Genomic DNA, 21,987 nt, shown 5'->3' with positions numbered 1-21,987 from the left:
TAAGCATTGAGGTGTTTGGATAGGTGGCACATTTGGTCAATTAGCTCATGTGTGTTATCTTGGATGGCATTGTTTTGAAACTGCAAACATGTTAGTTTATGTCCGATTGTTGTGTCTTATGCAGATAACCGTGTGCAGTGCATGCAAAAAGTGCCATTTTTTATTGCAAAATGTGTGTAAATCGAAAATGTGTTTGGAGACAGGATGTGTTGCTCTCTGTGTGTCAGTTTGAATAATTGTGCTATGAATGTCATTGTAGTGTGTTAGCAATTGGAAACAACTGTAAGCGCATTATTAAAGGCGAAGTAGTTTAGACAATATCCATCTATTGATAAGAATAAAGAAGTCTGAATTTATTTGCAAAGTGCACCAGATACATTTAAACATTAAATTATAGCCTAGGCCTACACCATCATTTTCTTACGGAGGAGCATGCCCCTGCTTCCCCCTAGGAGGGTGCCCCAGGGCAACTCAGGTGTAATGTCCCTTTACAAAGATAAACACATTATTTTGGCTTCTGAAATTAAAATGTCTCAGGTTTTTTGCTCCCAGAAATCAAATCTGGTGACCTTACTGTAGGCTATCTATGTTTTTCATGTCATGGTGTGGTATTTCAACAATCGTAATACGATTCTATCTAAATACTGTGATACTCCAGACACATCACAATACATTGTTTTGTATGCAAATTTGTTTGCAGATAAACTTGGTTATGTTCATTAGTAAAAGGCATAGACCTAAAAGGTTATGTCAGAGTTATGTTAGGTTACAAGCGATGAATGTCATGAGCAGACAATCAGCCAATCATTGCAGTTGTTTTACTCACATGACTTCCCTGCTATGACGCACATTTTGTGCGACGTCCACCGGCTGTCCATGTGAATGTAGCCTTATTCAACTTGCGAGATGATATTGAAAGGTAATACCATGTTTGCATTTACTGAATTTTGCGTGTATTATTTATCTCCACGTGGGTACCCTGGAAAGAGTTAGGTATAGAATGATCAATCGCCAAAACTGTTGGAATTGCAAGTTTACATTGACAGTTTCATAAGAGCTTCAAGCTGCGCCTGGGCAAGGTCAGGAAAGGCTTGTCATAGACAGTATGGCTGTCCACTTCTCATTCATAGTTTCATTTTTTCCATGTGAAACATGCATCAAGATGTTGCTATAAATTTCAGTGATTTGATAATCGCTTATGTGCTATGCTAGCTTGTCGTTACTAAACACATGCGTTAGCTGGTTGTGTAACGTTAACATAATCATATAATTAATTTACCTAGCAACGTTTATGCAATGTTGACTACCGATATCACGGACTGGAGCTATGCTGATATCACACCATTATTGTCTTCCTCAGCTTAATTTAATGTGTGTTGCATTTGTGTGTTTTCACTGGGCAGGGATTGTTGTCGCCCTCCCAACAACAAGTATCTTTCCTCATAGAGGCAGGTGATTCAGGTCGAAATAACAGGCATGAATTTTTGAGAAGCGGGAGAGGTAATTCATTTTATGCTCGAATTGTAACCCTACCCAATCTCTCTCTCTCTCTCTCTCTCTCTCTCTCTCTCTCTCTCTCTCTCTCTCGGTTGCCGCTTGAAGAATTGTGAGCTGACAGTGGATTGCTAGTGTCTGATTAGTCGCATTGACTAGTCGCACTGATGACGATGAGGATGCTGTACCGCTTGGCCCGGGTGTTGCCCCGCTCCTCCAGAGCTTCATCAGTTGCCTCCGCCCTCGTTCAGGCCACTACCACCCAGCCGGCAGAGCTGCTTTGCCCCCAGGCCCGAACCAGGACGCTGGTGGCAACAAGAAGCCTGTGTGACAGACACAGCGTTGCCAGAGAGGAAGACAGCCAGTTTACGTTCAAGCGCACCCAGTTCGACGAGCAGGTCAGCAGGGCCAAATCACCAGAGCAAGTGCTGCGGCTGTGGGAGGCTCGCAGAGGCTCTGCCAACCAGGCCGCAATGTGCCTGGTCCAAATGGGCCGGCTGGCTCTGGAGAAGAGAGCTGGAGAGAGGAGGCGGCTGTTGAATGACCCCAGCTGTGTTGCGCTCCTGAATACAATTAGCAATCAGGTAAGAGCTTCAAAATCAGACACACACACTCACACAGACACACTAACGCTAATTACTGACAACCACTGTATTACATTATTACGTGTTGTATTTGGAAACCTGTGCAAAAGTTAGGATACCAGCAACAGGAAATCAATGAAGAAACCATGGGTGTTCATACGTTTTTTAGTTTTGATTTTATTTTGTAAGCTGAAGTAAATATTAGCAGGCTGCAGCTGTTGATTGGAGACTGTTGATTGAATTGAATAGTCAACAGTTGCAAACTGTTGTTCCTGCGCGGACCTTGTGTGGGGGGCCTTGTTTTTTTTGGACTACATAGGTCCCAACCGTGTGGAACGGAACGCTGGTGAGCGCGCTCCGTGCCGCCTCCCAGCTGGACATGCCCCCCGGCGACGCTGTGCTGCACTCGCTCCAGACGGAGGCGCTGTGGCGCGTGCGGCGCCTCTCCTACAAGCAGCTGGCCTTCCTGATGGACTGGGTGGTGGCCGAGGAGGCGCGGCTGGCTCGGCTGGGCCCGGGCCCGGGCCAGGCCAAGGGGGAGGCCACGGCGCTGGCCAACGAGCTGACCAAGCAGCTGGAGCTGCGCTGGACGGAGCTGAGCGAGCCCCGGACGGTCCGCCTGCTGATGGGCTGCGCCGCCCACCTGCCGCCGACGCTTATCGAGAAGCTGGAGGATAAGGTGCATGCGCACGCACACACACACACACACACACAAATACACACTCGCTCGTTCTCTCTCTCTCTCTCTCTCTCTCTCTCTCTCTCTCTCTCTCTCTCACACACACACACACTCACAAACACACACACACATGCTCTCTCTCTCTCTCTCTCTCTCTCTCTCTCTCTCTCTCTCTCACACACACACTCACAAACACACACACACACGCTCGCTCGCTCGCTCTCTCTCTCTCTCTCTCTCCCTCTCTCTCTCTCACACACACACACACACACACACACACACACACACACACACACACAGAGAGAAAACACTGGTGAGCATGCTCCAGACCGAGGCGCTCTCTCTCTCTCCTCTTCTCTCTCACACTCACTCACACATAGAAAACACACACACACACACACACACACACACACACACACACATACATATAAAGCATACACACACACACACACTCACTCTCTCTCTCTCTCTCTCACACACACACACTCACAAACACACACACACACACGCTCTCTCTCTCTCACACACACACACACACACACACACACACACACACACACACACACACACAGAAAACACTGGTGAGCACGCTCCAGACCGAGGCTCTCTCTCTCTCTCCTCTTCTCTCTCACACTCACTCACACATAGAAAACACATACACACACACATACATATAAAGCATACACACACACACACACACACAGAAAACACATACAAATATACATGTGTGCAAAACCCTCTATTCATAATCCACATGGTCTATAAGAGTAAACTACGTTATTATCATTATTAGCTACACTCTACTAACAATACTAAAATGGTCTTGTCTTGTGAAGTGCCAGGAAAAGTTTAGAGAGTAACTAACGCTCCTTTCATTCCCGCTTCATGGTGTGGCAGGCCCTGGAGCTGGCGGAGAACTTTGTGGCCGAGGACATCCGCAGGGTGGCACAGGCGATGGCCTCTCAGAACCGCCGGACGGTGCCCTTGCTCAGGGCACTCTCCTACCACTTCCTGCAGAGACCCTCCAAGGAGCTCAGCACCCCTCTGCTGCTGGACATCGCTTACGCTTACGGTAGCCGCCGATTCGATTCTGCACAAGCCAACATACAGTACATTTCACATTCTCACCTGGAGTGTAATCACATGGGTGGGGGGGTCATATGATTTTTTCACAACTCCTATGAGATGATCATCTACGTAAGCATTGCTGATGAGCCTGACTGACAGTGAACCATTTTTTCAATTGAAATGTCTGTAGTAGGCTACGTTGGATTGCAGACAAATGGATCCATAACAGTGTGGACTTGTAGTAGCCAGTTTTGGAGGTTTCTTTATTTAGAAAGTTGAATCCGCATTTTCCTCTGGAGTCAAATGTGTGCTTGTTTGTGCCGAGGCTGTGTATTGGTGTTGTGTTTAGCTATGTTGTAAGAATGTGAAATGAATGTAAATATCAGAGCAAGAGGCTTTTGTGCCTAACGCACGGTTGTGCGTTTTAAATCTGAAATAAGAAGGAATGTGAGGATGCTGCTATTAAGTGAGAGTGCTTCTACAATCGAAGATATCTGCAGCCTATGACGCAAATTTAATTGCCTTAATGCCTTATGTCCGGTGTGTGGATGTCTGCTTTAGTTGTTGACAGCACAGTCTTTTGAGATTTAAAATTATACTTTTTAGATCTTAAAGTATTCATTATTGTTTGTGCAAATATAGGCTGATTCATGTCCCCTGCATTTTGCAACTATGAGGTCCATATTCTTTTGCTTTATGAATGAGGTGTCCCCTCTGCAACGTGATCGCCCCCAGTCTCAGAGCTTTTCTAAATGCAAAAATGTACAGAGGGAGTTATGACAACTTCGAATGAGTTAGTTAACAAACTATATCATAATAGTAATCACAACCCAGTCTTTGGGAACCAATGGTCTATGTTGGGTGTTCTGCTCTGCTTTCACCTTCTGGTGTTGTTAAATGCATTCCAACTTGTCTGTGCTTAATTTCATTAACTAGCAAGTCGGCAAATAAATACGCAAGCAAACAAAATGAATAATGAGATTAAAGTTGCATACAGCTCTGGAAAAAAAACGAAGAGACCACTGCACGTTTTTCTGATGTCGTCCTACGGTTGCCGAGTGAAATTGAAAAATGTGCCGTGGTCTCTTCATTTTTTACAGAGCTATATCTTATGTACTTAAGCATGAGGAAAATGCACCTAACATCTATTTGTAGATTTGATTTCAGTAATAGTAATATGCTATTTAGTAACAACAGCAGTATGCTAGATGTATATTTGTATGTGTTTTTATAATAGCATGTGTCCTCACTTTGTCTTGTCTCAGGTAAACTCAACTTTCACCAGACTCAGGTATTCCAACGTGTTGCGTCCGAGCTGTTGCCCAGGACACCTGACCTGAGCGCAACCGATGTGATGCGCTGCGCCAAGTCCTTTGCCTTCCTGAGGTGGCTCCACCTGCCGGTTTTTGAAGCCTTCTCAGAGGTGAGATGTTTTTTCTCATGATTTCCTCTATGATAAGGAGGTACTACACCGAGCATGTAACTGAAGCGTTCCATTTGCGTAGTGTCTGCTGCAACAATTAGTGTCCACTGTAATCAAAAGAACTGGTTACACCAGACATCACAGTGGTGTACATGTTCCAAAAGTTAGACCAATCTCTCCTAAAAAAATGTTTACACTATGCAAATGGAGCACTTCAGTTGCGGATCCAGTGAATACTGGGCCTGAAAATGTGCTAAGAATTAGCCTAGAAATCTAGACGCCCCTAGCGACAGCAAATGTAATTTGGCTGGCGGGGCAGTCTAGGCATGATCCATAGAGCCAGGGAGCTGAGAACTGAGAAAAACCAGCGGGCCAATCACAGCGTGTATAGAGTTGGTGGGTGGGCTTAACATAATGGTGACTGACATGCGACCAGAAGTTGCGACGGTAACGCATCCTGTTATTTGAAAACAAGAAGATGATTCGTTTAGCGTTATCCTATTGCGTGGAGAGGGAAGGTTACGCATCCTGCTAGTTGAAAACAAGAAGATGATTCGTTTAGCGTTATCCTATTGCGGGGAGGGAATTTGAAAGACAACTGTTTATCCCACCCCTCCGATTGAGCCCTGTCTACGGTGAGTGTCCAGGCCCTACATCTTGATGTGGGTCTGGCTCGTCAGGCTAGCTAAGAATATGATCTGAAATAAACTTATTGGAATGTTTGTTAGGGAAAGTGGTTTATGAACAGACATTTAGGCAGGAGCGGCTTCAGCAAAAGATTCATATTTGTGTGATTGCATCACTATTGTTATAAGTACATGTATGTGAAGATATGTACATATGGATGCGATATTATTTTTTTGGTGGTGAGTAAATTGGTATCTGTTGGTCAAAACTGACATTTTCCTTTTTTTTATATACAGTGAGGAGAACATGTATTTGATACCATGCTAAAGTTGACTAAAAAGAGGAATATAAAATCATCATTTGACAATTGATCTTAATGTCTTAATTCAAAAATTGAGTAAAAATAAAACCGCTAACTACCCCAATTTTCTTTGTGAATGAAGAATGTTTCGTAAATAAATAAATGTTCTTCCTAAATGCTAGGGGGAAGGAAGTATTTGACCCCCAATGTAACCCTATGGGAATTTAACACATAGGGTTAACATTGGGGCAGGCAGATTTTTATTTTTTAAGGCCAGCTATTTCATGGATTCAGGTTATTATGCATCCTGATAAAGTTCCCTTGGCCGTTGGAATTAAAATAGCCCCACGTCATTACATACCTTTCACCATAGCGAGAGATTGGCATGGTGCTTTTTGCAGTAGGCCTATTAGCCTGTTTGATGCTCATTGAGCTCAATGCAAATCAAACAGGCTAATAGGCCTACTGGAAAAAGCACCATGCCAATCTCTAGCTATGGTCAAGGGTATGTGATGATGTGGGGCTATTTTAATTCCAAAGGCCAAGGGAAATTTATCGGGATGCATAATATCCTAGATCCATGAAATAGCTGGTCTTTAAAAATAAAAATCTGCCTGCCCCTATGTTAACCCTATGTGTTAAATTCCCATAGGGTTACATAGGGGGTCAAATACTTCCTTCCCCTAGCATTTAAGGAAAACATTTATCTATTTACGATACATTCTTCAATCACAAAGAAAATTGGTGTCCTTGGCGGTTTGATTTTTACTCATTTTTTAAATTAAGGCATTAAGATCAATTGTCAAATTATGATTTTATATTCCTGTTTTAGCATGGTATCAAATACATGTGCTCCTCACTGTATATATATCTTTCCTTGCTCTGTCCCTGCTCTTTATTTCCTGATTTCTATCCACTACTGCAGCACTACGTGGCCAACAGTAAGAAGTACAGCACACTGCAGCTATGTAACCTACTCATGACTCTAGCTAAGCTCAACTTCCAGCCAAGCAAAGGAGAGGCCTTCTTCACCAAGGTCAGAGTCTACTTTGACACCTTGTTACTTTCTTACACATTTATGTAATATAATAATATAAATACATAAATGTATATCAATTCTGATTTCAATTCAGTTTCTCCTTATTGAATCCAATTCCTGTCAATTCCTCATTTTGACTCTAGACTGTAAACATTTTTAAATATATATTTTTTATTCTTTATTCCAGGAGTAGCCAATACTATAAGCCTTAACTGAAATTCAAAAAGTGCATTTTTATTTGAAGTATTGATCCGCAGACATATGCAATAAAATACTAAGAACTTAATAATATAGATCAATATTGAGCAGCTGATGAAAATAACTGTTAGACCTGATTATAGGATTTAGGTGTAAAATTACTTGTTCTTGTTTGCCTATAGATGATTTTTTTTCAGTGTTTGTTCTGCTTGTTGGTCCTGGTTCCAGTTCTTTCTTATTGATTGGATTGATTGTAATATTTCACTTTCCCAACCCTAGTGTGTATGAGTGTGTTTGTGTTGGTGTTTATTTGTTGTTATTGTTTTTGGATGCAGGTGCACTCTGCTTTGAAGGACACACTGCCCCAACTGGAGCCCTTCCTGCAGGTGGACGTCGTGTGGTCCCTGTGTGTGATGCAGCAGGCCAAACCAGAGTACATCAGCGCCCTAACACAGCCCAGCTTTCAGGAGAAACTATCAGGTGTGTGTGTTAGGGATGTCACCGCACCATGGTACACTCTCGAACGAATGGTACACCCCCTGCGGTTTGATACGTAAAAGTGATTTGCAGTAATTCAGGACATGTGTAATTTATTATTATTAATATTATTATTATTCTGATCAAAACTTGGTTATTGTGCTGTAAGCTTCATGTTGTAGGCATACATTCACAGAATGCCGTTAGAGCCAATCAGCTTGTCTCCGCAGCCCATCAGCACTCTGTATGCAAATAGTAGCTAGAGAAGGAGATAAAGGAACACGCCACTGTTTTATGAAATTGGGTTATTCACCATCTCCCTTAGAGCTAGACAAATGAGCAAAAGCATTTTTGTCTCTGTGCATGCATTGTCTTAGTCCGGCAGTGCCCTCACTAGCTTACAGTAGGTTAGTGAATGGAATCTCCCGTTGCCGGATAGCATGTCTTGGGTAATAGTGAGCCAACAAAAAATAATAATCCCCAATTACTTCATGTGGCTTGCATATTCATAATGACCCTTTACTTATACAGCATATTTCAAACACAGAGGAATAACATAGCCATTTTTCTAAATTGAATATGGTGTGTGTGTGCGCGTGTGCGTGCGTGTGCGTGTGTGCGTGCGTGCGTGCGTGCGTGCGTGTGTGCGTGCGTGCGTGCGTGCGTGTGTGAGAGAGAGAGAGATTATATGTCTGTCCTAGTGACAATGTATCTTAGTCTGTTCCTTGAATATTTTATAAAGCGAATGTAGTTTCTTGATATACAGTATATGTGTGGTGGTTGTGTAAGGATGGAGAGCAGATTCATGCAGTCACAAAAACATTTAAGTTTTATCTGCAGTACATCAGTCAAGCAGAGGGCGGCAGTATTGTCCCAATATAGGGCGCTATAATATACACTTAGGATTGCACAACTGAATCAATCTGTTTTCAGTGGGCCTGTGTAGATCTCTCGTTTTTCTGTTCTTGTTGATAGCCATTGTAAGATTAGCTGAATATAAGTATACAGATGGCAACAGATTCTGTTTTAACATGATCCCCCCCCCCCCCTCTTTTTCACTCATCCCACATCTGTCACATCTCCCCTCAACATGTGTACACACACATCCATTAACACACACTCACACACACACACACACACACACTCACCCCCAGGCGGTAGTCCGGCCCGTGTGGAGAGCTACCGCGTGAAGCTGCTGCACATCGTGATGGAGGGGAGCCTGGGTGGATTAGGTTCCTCTGTCCCCACACCGTCCCCCGAGCCTGCTGCTGCCCACGCGTCACAGCCGTCCGAGCTCCAGACGGCCCTCCACGCCGCTCTCACCAGCCTGACCGAGTCCAAGCCCAACACCCTGCGCACCTCCGTCGCCACCTGCTACGGCTGGACGCTAGGTTAGAGTCGTTTGATTTAATTGGGTCAAAGGTATATTGTGGCAATACCTTTGTTTTTTTTGTTGTTGTTTTTGTTTTCCCCCGGTCAGGCCACGTTCAGGATGGATGACAAATGTCATGAGGTCATTTTATTGGTTTGAAATCTGCTCTAAATTCATATTGCAATTATTATCCCGTTGTCAGGGGAATGTCTGTGTCTATGGTGTAGGGATTCGTTAGCTTGTCTGCTCGGCCTATGATGAGATATGACAACATAGGACGTGATATAACACATCTATTTGTTTGTTTCAGTGAGATGTAAATTGGTTGTTGTAACATTTGATTAATTAATTGATTGATTGATTATTGCCAAATTGATATTCTGATCACTACTCTGTTAGTCATACTGTGATATTAGTGCATTAGTGTACCGACCAATAGTAGGCCATCACCAGTAATGTTAGTACAGTGTAGTTGTATAGATGCTAGCTCTTGACCAAGACGTCATGTTGTTTGTGTTTATGTGTGTTAATTAGACGGTGAGCTGATTTTAGATTCTGAGAATAAGCCGATCGAGCTGGACGCTCTCATTGCCCCGCACTTACCTGGAGGAGGCGGGGATAAGCCCTTACCTGACGGAGCACGAAGGTGAGAGGCTCACACCGTTATTAGTATACACACACACACACACACACACACACACACACACACACACACACACACAGAATAGGCACATACTATACATGTATAATATTTTTGTTGTTGTTTTGTTCCTTTTCTGTGTGATAAATTAAAAGTAATAGCCTGTTCATATAAACTGTACATGCATAGTCTTGCTCTGCTCCTGTCTGCTATGTGAAATTGACAGTGATGTTGTGACTTCATGTTAATAGAAACATGTGTGTGTTTGTGTGTGTGTGTGTGTGTGTCTGTCTCCTGTTCTCATGTCAATGTATACAGGATGGGGTTCGTGACGTGGGAGTTCCATAACTTCATTCTGAGAAGCAAAGAACTCCTTGGGCGCTTTGCCATGCAGAAACGACACCTCCAGCTAGCGGGTTTCCTTCTTGTTGAGGTATGATGGCTAGAGGGGAGATTGACAGATTGAAGAAGAGATGAGGAAGGATGCTTCATAGCCCAGGGAGAAAGAGAGAATGGGTTGAATAGATGGTGGAATAGTAAAATGGGAAGGATTGTAATGCCACTAAATGACCTCTTTAATTATGGAAATTGTACACATACTAACCGTAAAATCATAGTTAGTTTGGTACTTTATTGTCTCCTTAGGCAAACTCTTTTTCAGTGAGTACAACATTGAAGTGTCAGTCCCCAGCACCCCGGTGTTACACAGAGTCCCTCTGAATAGAATAGAATAGAATATATACTTTTTTGATCCCGTGAGGGAAATTCAGTTCTCTGCATTTAACCCAATTTAACCGAATTAGTGAACACACAGCACACAGTGAACACACAGTGAGGTGAATCACACAACCCAGAGCAGTGAGCTGCCTGCCCAACCAGCGGCGCTCGGGGAGCAGTGAGGGGTTAGGTGCCTTGCTCAAGGGCACTTCAGCCGTGGTGGACTGGTCGGGGATCGAACCGGCAACCCTCCGGTTACAAGCCCGATGCGCTAACCAGTACACCACGGCTGCCCCTCTGTGTGATCGAGATAAAAATAAATAAATAATATTTTTTTTAAAAGTAGCTTGAGGTCTTATTTTGTATCCAGAGGGCTCTTGCATTTATTCTACTCAGTTTTTTTGTGCTGTGCAGCACAGCTTTGCTTAAGTTCTTGGCCTGCAGTTAGCTGCCTGTTTTCTATGATCTCAAAGTTATAGGGAGCACTGGGCCCCTCCATGATTTCCACCTAATGGCCAGTATCCTGTTGTGACTTTCATTTTCACATTTAGACCGTAGCTGTGCTGCACTGTGTGTGTGTGTGTGTGTGTGTGTGTGTGTGTGTGTGTGTGTGTGTGTGTGTGTGTGTGTGTGTGTGTGTGTGTGTGTGTGTGTGTGTGTGTGTGTGTGTGTGTGTGTGTGTGTGTGTGTTTGTACATATATCCTGGAGTCCTGTAGCAGTCCAGCCAGCTTGCACGTCTTCACCCATTAGCTGCTAGCACTAGGAGCAGGTCTCAGCACGGTGCTGGGTATACTTATTCTGCTAATGTTGCTAGAAATGTGTGTGTGTGTGGGTGTGTGTGATGACATCATGCCGTAAGACTCGTTATTCCCAACATAAAATACAGAGACAGACAATGCCTTTTGTGCGTACAGTAATTTCCTGTGTATTGCCCGCATTGTGTATAAACCATATTAGAATAAGAACACTGTTTTATTTAAATGTGAAAGATGAAATGCATGTATTAACTGCAGTGCTCGATAGCAGAATTAGATTTTGCTTTATTCATAACGAAGCATGAGGAAAATGCATTCCGATGTATACAGGTGGCAAAAAAAAAATCGTCTGTAAACATTGGTTATTAGTCGGAAATTGACAGTAAACATTTTTGTCTGTATTTTGGTTTTCTGAAAGCTTGCAGATAAGTTGATGGGTTGTACAGTATGTCTGCATGATCTTTGCAGCCAACCTTACACTATGTCCTAACAGTATGTGATGCGAACAAACAAACAAATTCGAGTATAGTGATACGCAATATGGACTAATAACGCACGTGGCGCGTTAATGTGTGTGTTGCAGTATCCTGAATGAAGTCATACTGTATTCAGTTGTAAGTACAAACCTCTAACCCAGTGGTTCTCAAACTTTTTCTTTCATTCCCCATTTTGATCAAGGAGGCATTTTCGAGCCCCACCTGTCCCTCATTGCTCTAAGAAAGTAGTAGGTCAAGCTTGAAATTGTCAAATGTATTGACATAGTGTCACATGCTAAATATACATCAGTAACAGTTAGGCTACAGATAAATATCAGTTCAAAAATAGAGAAAATAAAAATATAAATCAATGACAAATAACATCAGTCAATTGTCATTGACAAGGTGTCAATCCTTGCTTCAAAAAAGGCTGATTTCCAAAAATAAAGAAAAAGGGCCAACTATAAGCTACCATTGTGTTAGAAATGAAGTTCACCACTCTTACAATCTCGTTCAAAATCTTATTTACTGTAGGTCAGGACTATGCTGCCTTGACGCGAACGCTTCCCTATGAATGAAATCGGGCGCTACCCTCTTTATAAGGGCCTGCAGGCCATTTCTTTTACCTGCGATCGTCTGTGCGCCATCCGAGCAAAGTCCCTCACCTTTGATGTCATGTTCTACCAGGTAGCCTAATTGTTGAGAATGTTGAATAGCTCATCAGCAGTGGCCCTACTTTTGACTCACTCGCAAAATAGAATATCTTCGCTCGCTGTCAAATTAGCAAAGCGGACATAAGCAATATATAAACAATCTTTGTTACTGTCAGTGGCCTCGTCCATTTGCAAGGCAAAACGTGAGTGTTTGAGTTTGTCAAGCAGTTGTTCTTCGAGATCGCAGAACAGCAATTGTGTCGTCGGACAGAACGTTTTCTTTTTGTTTCCGCTGCAATTCAAATTCCGACGTCAATTATTTTCGGACAATGATTCAAACATTTTCATCTGGTCAATGATACAAGAGTCTAGATTACCTTGTTTGTGTGTGTTTTGTGAGATGGAGGTGCATGCTCGTAATTATCAATAAAGGAAGGCATAGGCTACAGATTTGTAAAAAAATCACGTCAGCTCGTGCCCCACCTGGCATGTCTCCGCACAGTTTGAGAGACGCTGCTCTCTCTCTGATCTTCTTAGGCTGACACTCCTTGTTTGTGTGGTAACTTTACTCAGCCTCCTGCACTCCCCTTTCCACGGGTGTCTCCCCATCGCTCCAATGTACAGTACATCTGAAATTTGACTGGGGAGGGATGGTAATATTGCCTAGATCTGTCTTTGTTGATGTAACAAACGCACATCTCACAATGTGTGTTAGTAGCCTCCTTATTTATGAAGGGTAATCAAAGGCAAAGACCTTTTCTCTAGAGTTACAGTACAGCTACACCAGAGTTTTAAACTATTGTGATTGGTTCAGCAAGTATAGAGTGACATGAATGTACTGTATAGATCCCTATTAATTGGCTTAGTTATTTCGTTTAGAGACATTTGGCAAAGATTTTTTTTTATGTGGATACTGTTGAATGGAAAACAAAATGACATTAATTAAGAACTGTATTGCATTTTAGGGCCCTATTACATCGCATCGCACCATATTGAATCGGATCTAATCGCACCGAATTGTTCTTATTAAAACGCATTGTTTCTGGATCGTATAGTAGCTTGTGCATCTAGATACGTACTGAATCCTCTTATAAAGGACAGATGCACATCCCAATTTAAATATAAACATAAACAAATGCGACTTATTGTGCAGTCACTGAGTTCTCCTTTAAAACCTCCTGAGACCCTGCGTCCTCGTACGAGGACATTACATTTTGGCTCTGCTTTACCTTGTGCTTAATTTTTCGGAATAAAAACCTGTTGTCCTCATATGTTGACACTTCATTTTGCCCTCTAGTGTTATCACACACAATACACTGTTTTGGGGAAAAAGCCATATGGCGCAGACACCTACCTCCATGTTTTATAGGCAGATGCATGACAACTATCGTCATTGTAGCGTACCAATTGACGTTATGACATTGAAACTTATTTGTATATGTTTGTGAACAGTTGTAGTATGATATGGCATCAAGTTTCCCCATTTTGATCATCACAAACAGACCTAAACTTAACTTTCATGTCCTCAAACGAGGACATTGGAATTGAAATGAGCGCATAATTTCATTTTTAGGCTAGATATTACATTGAAAATAGTCATTCATTTGCCATATCAAGCTACTGTAAAACAACTGAAGTGAAAGCGTCGACACAGACATATTATTCATCAGGTCCCTTTCCACAGGTGTATACAATCAAGCACCTTGATTATCAATGCAGACTGCATGGTGCTTGATTGTATACACCTGTGGAAAGGGACCTGATGAAACCCATGAATAGTAGCCTGAATAAATTTAATGAATTACATAAGTAAATAAATAAACAAATAAGAAACAGAGGGGAACTGCTTTGATTCATTTCATTGTGGTCATTCATTTCATTGACCCACACACACAACTAACATTACTAGAAAACTTTTAGCTTAAAAACACTAAACTTAACCAAATTAAATATATCAGTTCATTTCTGTTCAATAAAACCAAACTTTTCTGAATAGTTTAATCTCAGGCACTTGTGCTACACACATCTCATTGTGTTTTATGGTAATAAACTAGGACAACGAGGACATCGTTTTTCTCAAAAACTACTGTACAGAGGTGATTTTTTTTTGTTTGTTTGTATATTTATGAAGCCCTATGAAGCTGAAATAACTGAGAGAAATGAAAATTGCATTCAAATCTCAGGGGATTGCATTTGCAAGGTTCACAGATCACTAGCAATGAAATGGCAGTCTGAAAATGCTCAAATGCTACACACGTGACCCACAACATGCATGACGCGCACAACATGCAAGATCGCATTCTCTGTAGACGGCACGTACGCATTCTCTGTAGACTGCATGTTTAAGCAAATGGAAACTTTCCAGGTGTCCCCCATGGTGTTGTTATTCCTAAGTTAATCAAATTGAGTGGCTTAAGTCCTCAGTGTCTTTAATGTAACCTTCTTGAGATGGCAGCCCAGAAGCTGAGAAGCTTACTCTCACTTATGCTTAGTCAGCCCATAGGATGTTCTAAAAACTGCTGGTATGAGAAGACTGCACTTCTCAAGCGAAAAAGTGCAAACCTTACAAACCCAACAAACAGACATTATGTATCTGGTTGTGATTGCCCATAGTTTGTATTTGTCGTCTGTATGTAGAGGTTGCTATTTTTGTTTTGTCCCGAATATGTATTTGCTGGGCAATTTGTTTCAGTCACGCAATATATATATATATATATATATTTTTTTTTTACATTTTTTCCCTTTCTCTGGTTTGGTGCTAGTCAGGGTAATAGTCAAAAGTGCTCAGCTTTGCCAGTCATGGAGACGTATCTGCATGCTAATTGTCTGTGTTGGTAATCCGGCTTGGTTAGCCGCCCTGCTAATGCAGATGAGCCGTGAGCCATGCTAAAACTAGAGGTTTTTTCCCCCACGCTCATTTTGGTGGCGAGCTTGTGTGTGTATATATAGCCAGTTTTTGCGCAGGGCCCTGAGATGTCTGCCGCTGTAAGTAGGCCAATCTCCTTACACTGTGGGCCCAGGCAGGGCCACTTAGAAAGAACTGCCTGTAATTTCCCAAACGTGGCTAATTCCCAAACCTTTCCCACATCAGGGCTGATTGGGTCAGTAGACATCAGACGTGGTGCCACACACGCACCATTCCATTTATCAAATGTGGTGGAATAAAGGACTAAATTGAGTGGATTTGGGAGTGAATTATGAGGATTAGTTGTTAAATCTGATGACTGACAGTTTCAAGATCTAGTTGAGAGTTTGGGGATTTCTGTCCGTGGAAATGATTATGGATATGGATATCCTGTCAAATGAGATGTGGGATGTTTTTTTTCTGTCCCTTTTGCAGGTGCCATACTATGAATGGCTGGAGTTGAAAACTGACTGGCAGAGGGTGGCCTACCTGAAAGACAAGATGGGCAAGGCCGTGGCTGAAGAGATGGCCAAGTGAGTGGACCTGGCCGCAGAGCCTGCTTCGTCTGACCAGGGATCAAACCCAAGGTCTTCAGCAAGTAGGAGTGACCCTGAACACTGCCACCAAAGGCACCCATCTACAGAAGGGCCCCACAAGACCCCTCAGTTTGTTCCATCAGAAACCATTCTTTTTAAAAAAAAAAAAAAACAGCCAAACAGAATGTCCAAATGCTACAGCACTGAAGCAACAGCTGGACTTTTTTTTGCGTGTTACATCATTATTGTACCCATTAAACCAAACCACCATATCTGTGAGACCATTCCAGTCATAAGCCTGATCAGAGCCAAATATCTCTGAAATTGTCAACAAATCATTTGACACTCCAAGCAGGTTTATCAAAGCTCTGTTTCAACAGCCTTTATTCATTTCAGAGACATTTCTAGAAGTATTCAGATGCACACATACCTCCTTATATATTTTTTAATCTGGTTGCCTTGACAACACTTCTGGGGCTTTCCCTGTTACCAAGGAGACTGCTGTGAAGCTTTTGATGAGAATGAAGATGCTCAAGGATGTTGGGATACCCAAAGACAGAGAGAGGCTGAGCTTAAAAAAAAAAAAAAAAACAGAAGAAGACAGGGGAGAGGAGAAAGTCGGACACTTCTGGCTTTTTGGTCTCTGTAAATATAATGAAGTCGGAAACATGACTTTTAGACTGCACACCCAATAGCACTGTTGATGCAGAACAAGAATGGCTTTGGCTTACACAACAGCTATTATGGTTACACAGGTAGCAGTTGTGCCTGGTCATCGTGTCGATATGTCCATCTGTTTTATTTGAATATGGGTTTAATAGCATTGGTGGCCTGCAGCACCTGCTCATATTGGGATGCATTCTGTGGCACTTGGTATTTAAAAGAATGTTCATGTTTTACTTGCTGAAAATTAAATGGAAATTAGCGTAAATAAAATATTTAACATTAGGTATTCTTTCATCTCATTTGTTGGATAACATATGTGAATTAACGTGTCAGATGTAAATGTGGTGATTTGAGCGCAGAACCGGACAATATTGTTGTAGTTTCAGGTGACTGTCTGAAAAGGAAGCATTGGTTTGATGGACAGTCTAAAGTCATTCTCTGTAGAGCTTGGAATCTCTTTCAGTAATGTTTGGCAAAACTGGTCTAGCTTATTATTAAATTGAGGAGAAAATAATGAGTTTTGAAGTCAAGTGACCACAGGAGCCTTGTGCACCAGTATTTTTGCAGTATAAAATCCCATATATGTGGATGAGTGTGTCTGTAAGGAAAGAGGCTTCTCTCTTTAATTGAATTACCCCTCCCGCACTTACAGTATGCGTTGAACATATCACAGATGACCAATTGAATGGCAATGATGAAAGAAAGTCTCATTTCAGTCTGTCATGAAACGTTTCAAGCAAATGAAAATCAATTTTCTGATTTCTGAGACCTCAAATCCAGCAGGGAGCTCAAGGTTATAGTTTACTTGGCATTGACGTTCACATCTCTATTACGGTCAGGGTGCAAGAGCCATTTTGAACTTGAGGGTCATGGATTGGGTCAAACGTTTTTTTTTCCTTTTTGATTTAGATACATACCATTCTTACCCTGAGGTGTTATGGTTTAAAAAAAAAGATGATAATTTGGTCATGACAATAATCAAGATCTGGAATTTCCAAAAGCTGAAATGCATTCCCAGTCAGTTGCCTAAGCTATGCCATCACCACCTTAATACTCCTCTCTGGAGAACTGCTAACATGTGGGAGGATGGAAGGAAATCGTCTCATCGTCCTATCGAGTCCTATACAGACTGTTGGCAGAGAGTATTGAATGCCTCGCATGGCATGTGTTAGTACTTGTGGATAACTCAACAACAGCACAACAACTGAGTCGTGTGGCTTTTCTGCAGGTGTTTTTGTTTTTCCCAATGTTCTAGTGTTTGAGCATGAACTCGTGGGTGTTTAATCTGATCATGATGTAGGGTAATGTATATGGCCTGAAACATAATGAAAGCTGTGTCTCTGGCTGGTTATAATTGATTTAAGAGGCTCCTTCAAGAATAGGCATTGAGTTGCTGCAGCTTTTTCAACTGAAGTGAGGAAATGGCTGCAGAATGTATGTGAAGTACAATAAAAGCTTGTGATTATGTACTTACTGCTTTTGAATAGGAAATGAGGTGCTTGCTTTTCAACTCAGTCAAACTTGCCTTATTTGATTTGAAACTCTTAAAATTGTTAATAGCCACGGCAGAGGTTTTCCCAAGTTATCTGTAGTAGAACATGTCCGTTTGTGATTGAAACATTCAAAACATTAGATGACCTCACCTTGATTTGACCCTCTTCACTGAAGACGTGAGACATTGGGTGCCATTCAACATTTCTCCTCGATCCTCGAGGGGCGTTCCCACTGATCTATAACTGGATATAACACTGGATAGACTATCCCATTGTTGTCGCCCCATCATTTTCTATGCACTGTAGATCAGTGAGGATCGAGGCCCGAGGAGGAAGGGAGGATGTATAAAAGACTAAATGAGAGGCACCCCATCTGTCAAGGGCACTCTCCCTGTCCTCAGATGTCCCATTAGGGGTTTCACTGCATTTCTATTCTATTCCTAGGTAAGTGCGTCACATATTGCCGTCCTAAGGGAAACGCAGACTGGCTGAGGTTAGAGGAGTTCATCTGGTCCTGAGGCTGCGTGAGTCCCCATTGGAGCGGGAGCCAGCAGTGACCAGCATAGCTAGACACAATTATATAACCTCTGCTCAGCGCGGCCCTAGCGAACAACGGAATGGACGAAAGGGAGAGAAGAGAGCTTCACTTCTCTCTGCTACAGGCAGGTGGACGAGGGTTAGACTGACTTTGGTCTCTTTAGGGTCTCCTTTGTTCTTCTGACCTCTTTCTGATTGCTGTTGTTTCTCACTAGTTTTTTCTGAATGCTGAGGCAAAATTCTGCCCACACTAGATATCACTGAACCTCACTTTAAAGCAAGTGTCGTAGGGATCAAGAGGTCTTTTTTTTTGGTGATGGACTTGTAGCCTCTCTCAATTATCAGTATGGGACAAACAGAATTGGATTGATTCATCTGGACTGTCTCGATGACACTAGGATGGACTTGTGTTTGTTGGGGTCATTGCTGCGACTAAGTGATCAGAGCCACATAACAAAGTCCTCTCTCAGACATGCTAGAGACTACGATGGTCAGTCAGGCAATTAAGTCCAAGCCAGCGAGCTTAGAGTGTCTGCCCATGAACTAATTCACTACCAACCCCCTACCATGACCTCTTAACAAGAGATGGCTACAGTCATCCAGGCTTACCCAGCACATTAACCCCCCACTCCAGCACTGTGAATGCATTATTCAACATTGCCCCCCTTTGCAAATGTGGAAATTGCTTTTGTTGCCCATGATGAGAATTGCCAAAGAAAGCAGGGGTTCACAATTGTCCAATTTGGAGTGGGTCTGGAAAAGGTTCATTGACTTACGATTTCCAGCAGGGGTGTAACTAGCAGTGAAATTGAGCTTAAATTGGTACATGATCTTTTCAAAAGTGTAGTAATCTTGTAAACAAAGATTTTAAATGCAGTTGTTAACTCAATTGCAAAGAAATACACGCCCATGCCGGATTAGAGATTGTATCTGCATAACTGTGTTTTAGGGACATTGGAAATGGGCAGAGCAAATCCCAGATTTTCCAAATGTTCGTATGGGTATTCCCAGGCTAGGGGTAGACAGGACAGTTTTGGGGCGATCGTTCATTTATTTCCTGTAACATTTTAATTTCATATTTAAAATGTCATGTCAACATTGATTGATGTATTAGATGTGAATATCTGACAAGTGTAGTCTCATATCTAATGGTGTCATGATGCTTAGCTAACATATACAGTGAGGAGCACATGTATTTGATACCCTGCTAAAACAGGAATATAAAATCATCATTTGACAATTGATCTTAATGCCTTAACTCAAAAAATTAGTACAAATCAAACCGCCAAGGACACCAATTTTCTTTGTGATTGAAGAATGTATCGTAAATAGATAAATGTTTTCCTTAAATGCTAGGGGAAGGAAGTATTTGACCCCCTATGTAACCCTATGGGAATTTAACACATAGGGTTAACATAGGGGCAGGCAGATTTTTATTTTTAAAGGCCAGCTATTTCATGGATCTAGGATATTATGCATCCCGATAAATTTCCCTTGGCCTTTGAAATTAAAATAGCCCCACATCATCACATACCCTTCACCATAGCTAGAGATTGGCATGGTGCTTTTTCCAGTAGGCCTATTAGCCTGTTTGATTTGCTTTGAGCTCAATGAGCATCAAACAGGCTAATAGGCCTACTGGAAAAAGCACCATGCCAATCTCTAGCTATGGTAAAGGGTATGTAATGATGTGGGGCTATCTTAATTCCAACGGCCAAGGGAACTTTATCAGGATGCATAATATCCTGAATCCATAAAATAGCTGGCCTTAAAAAATAAAAATCTGCCCGCCCCTATGTTAACCCTATGTGTTGAATTCCCATAGGGTTACATTGGGGGTCAAATACTTACTTCCCCCTAGCATTTAGGAAGAACATTTATTTATTTACGAAACATTCTTCCATCACAAAGAAAATTGGCGTACTTAGCGGTTTTATTTTTACTCAATTTTTGAATTAAGACATTAAGATCAATTGTCAAATGACGATTTTATATTCCTCTTTTTAGGCAACTTTAGCATGGTATCAAATACATTTTCTCCTCACTGTAAGTGCAGTTTAATCCGCTTACTGTGAAAAGTACCTTGTGTTTGTGCATGAGTGTATTGCAGAAAATGAAAGTGACTGGAAGAACTGAAAAAGAAAGAGGGAGAGTGAGAGGAAAGCCCCGACTGTTGCCAGCAATGGAACCCTTGCTGAATCGGATCCACATCTAATTGTTCCCTGGAGCCGTTGCCAGGGAAACCTCTCCTTGGTTCCTGTGACAAACTTAAGCAGTCCCCTCCTGCACTGCAGTGTTGGTAGGCTACTCTCTGTTTCACTCAGCAGCACCAGGTCAAGTAAATCTCAGGCACATAATATCGTGTAATATTGATTACAAGGTAGTAGTGTTTTTTTTGTTGTTTTTTTTTCACAATTCAGAGCATATGTTATTTATTATTATGTATATGGTATTTTATCCTACAGAAGCACTGTACAAGTGGATGTAAGAGAGAAAGTTTGGTAAAGGTAATAAAGATTGGTTTGAACGAGCTTTTCTATTGTTTTTGTTGTGCTGTAGCTGTTGTGTGTCTGTCCATTTCCAGTGGCCATGAGACCATACAGAGTGAACGAGATGGAGAGAAATAGAAAGAGAAAGGAGACTTTGTCTTTCTGTTTTGTGATCTCTGATTCCCTCTCTGACTCAGCAGTGCAGCAAGCACCTAACTATTTTATTTACCAGCAGCTAGCTAGTGTGCACGGTGCACCCTCATCCCCCGTCCTCCTCCCCTCCCCTCCCCTCCCCTCCCCTCCCCTCTCGTCCCCTCGACACCCCGCAGGAGTGGTGGAGCCTGCTGCAATTAAAGGGGCAGCACAGAGATACAGCACAAAATCTGCTGACATCATCTCCTGAAGCCTCTCACTGCCTGAGAGGGAGAGAGAGAGAGAGAGGAGGCAGGGAGGGAGAGAGAGAGAGAGGGAGGGAAGGAGAGGGAGGAGGGAGGAGGCAGGGAGGGAGGGGAGAGAGGATGCAGGCAGGCAGGGAGGGAGAGAGAGAGGAGAGCGGAGGCAGGAGAAAACGAAAGGAGGCAGGCCAATGACAGAGCAGGGAGCGATATAAGGGAGGGAGAGAAGAGGCAAGAGGGTGGGGGGGAAGAGAGAAAAAGAAAGAGAGACATAGAAAGGGCAAAAGAGGGTGGGAGGGGAGAGAGAGAGAGAGAGAAGCAGAGAGAGAGAGAGAGGCAGAGGCAAGTGGTCCTGTAATCAGAGCGAATACTGCAGCTCTCTCTCAGATTCCACACGCTGTCAGCGGCACGCCTCACACACACACACACACACACAGACGCGTGCACGCTCACACACACACA

At 42.5% G+C, this 21,987-nt stretch overlaps 1 protein-coding gene across 2 annotated transcripts; it reads left to right on the top strand.

Annotated features, from left to right (window-relative positions):
- The first annotated feature begins 786 nt into the window (after positions 1 to 786).
- tbrg4 (transforming growth factor beta regulator 4) lies at positions 787 to 16,893 on the top strand. 2 transcript variants are annotated; one of them, XM_062539047.1, is made up of 11 exons: positions 787 to 919; positions 1,603 to 2,078; positions 2,398 to 2,757; positions 3,655 to 3,829; positions 5,091 to 5,248; positions 7,102 to 7,212; positions 7,749 to 7,893; positions 9,045 to 9,281; positions 9,797 to 9,908; positions 10,221 to 10,335; positions 15,845 to 16,893. In XM_062539047.1, exons 2-11 carry the CDS (start codon positions 1,662 to 1,664, stop codon positions 15,944 to 15,946), a joined length of 1,932 nt encoding a protein of 643 aa, XP_062395031.1. In that variant the 5' UTR covers positions 787 to 919; positions 1,603 to 1,661; the 3' UTR covers positions 15,947 to 16,893. The 2 variants fall into 2 exon arrangements, with proteins under 2 accessions (XP_062395031.1, XP_062395032.1); XM_062539048.1 differs by lacking the exon at positions 787 to 919 and adding an exon at positions 951 to 1,079.
- Positions 16,894 to 21,987: the final 5,094 nt, after the last annotated feature.

Source organism: Sardina pilchardus, chromosome 6 (genome assembly GCF_963854185.1).
Source record: "Sardina pilchardus chromosome 6, fSarPil1.1, whole genome shotgun sequence".
NCBI classification, from domain to species: domain Eukaryota; kingdom Metazoa; phylum Chordata; class Actinopteri; order Clupeiformes; family Clupeidae; genus Sardina; species Sardina pilchardus.
Note: the sequence above shows the minus strand (reverse complement) of the source record. Positions and strands in the feature narration are given on the sequence as shown.

What these genes read in the sequence shown, in the direction of transcription:
- tbrg4 (XM_062539047.1), top strand. Translation starts at nt 1,662, where the DNA reads ATGACGATGAGGATGCTGTACCGCTTGGCCCGGGTGTTGCCCCGCTCC. An exon ending in TCGAGAAGCTGGAGGATAAG is followed by an intron (nt 2,758 to 3,654) that starts GTGCATGCGCAC and finishes ATGGTGTGGCAG; the next exon opens with GCCCTGGAGCTGGCGGAGAA. An exon ending in GGACATCGCTTACGCTTACG is followed by an intron (nt 3,830 to 5,090) that starts GTAGCCGCCGAT and finishes GTCTTGTCTCAG; the next exon opens with GTAAACTCAACTTTCACCAG.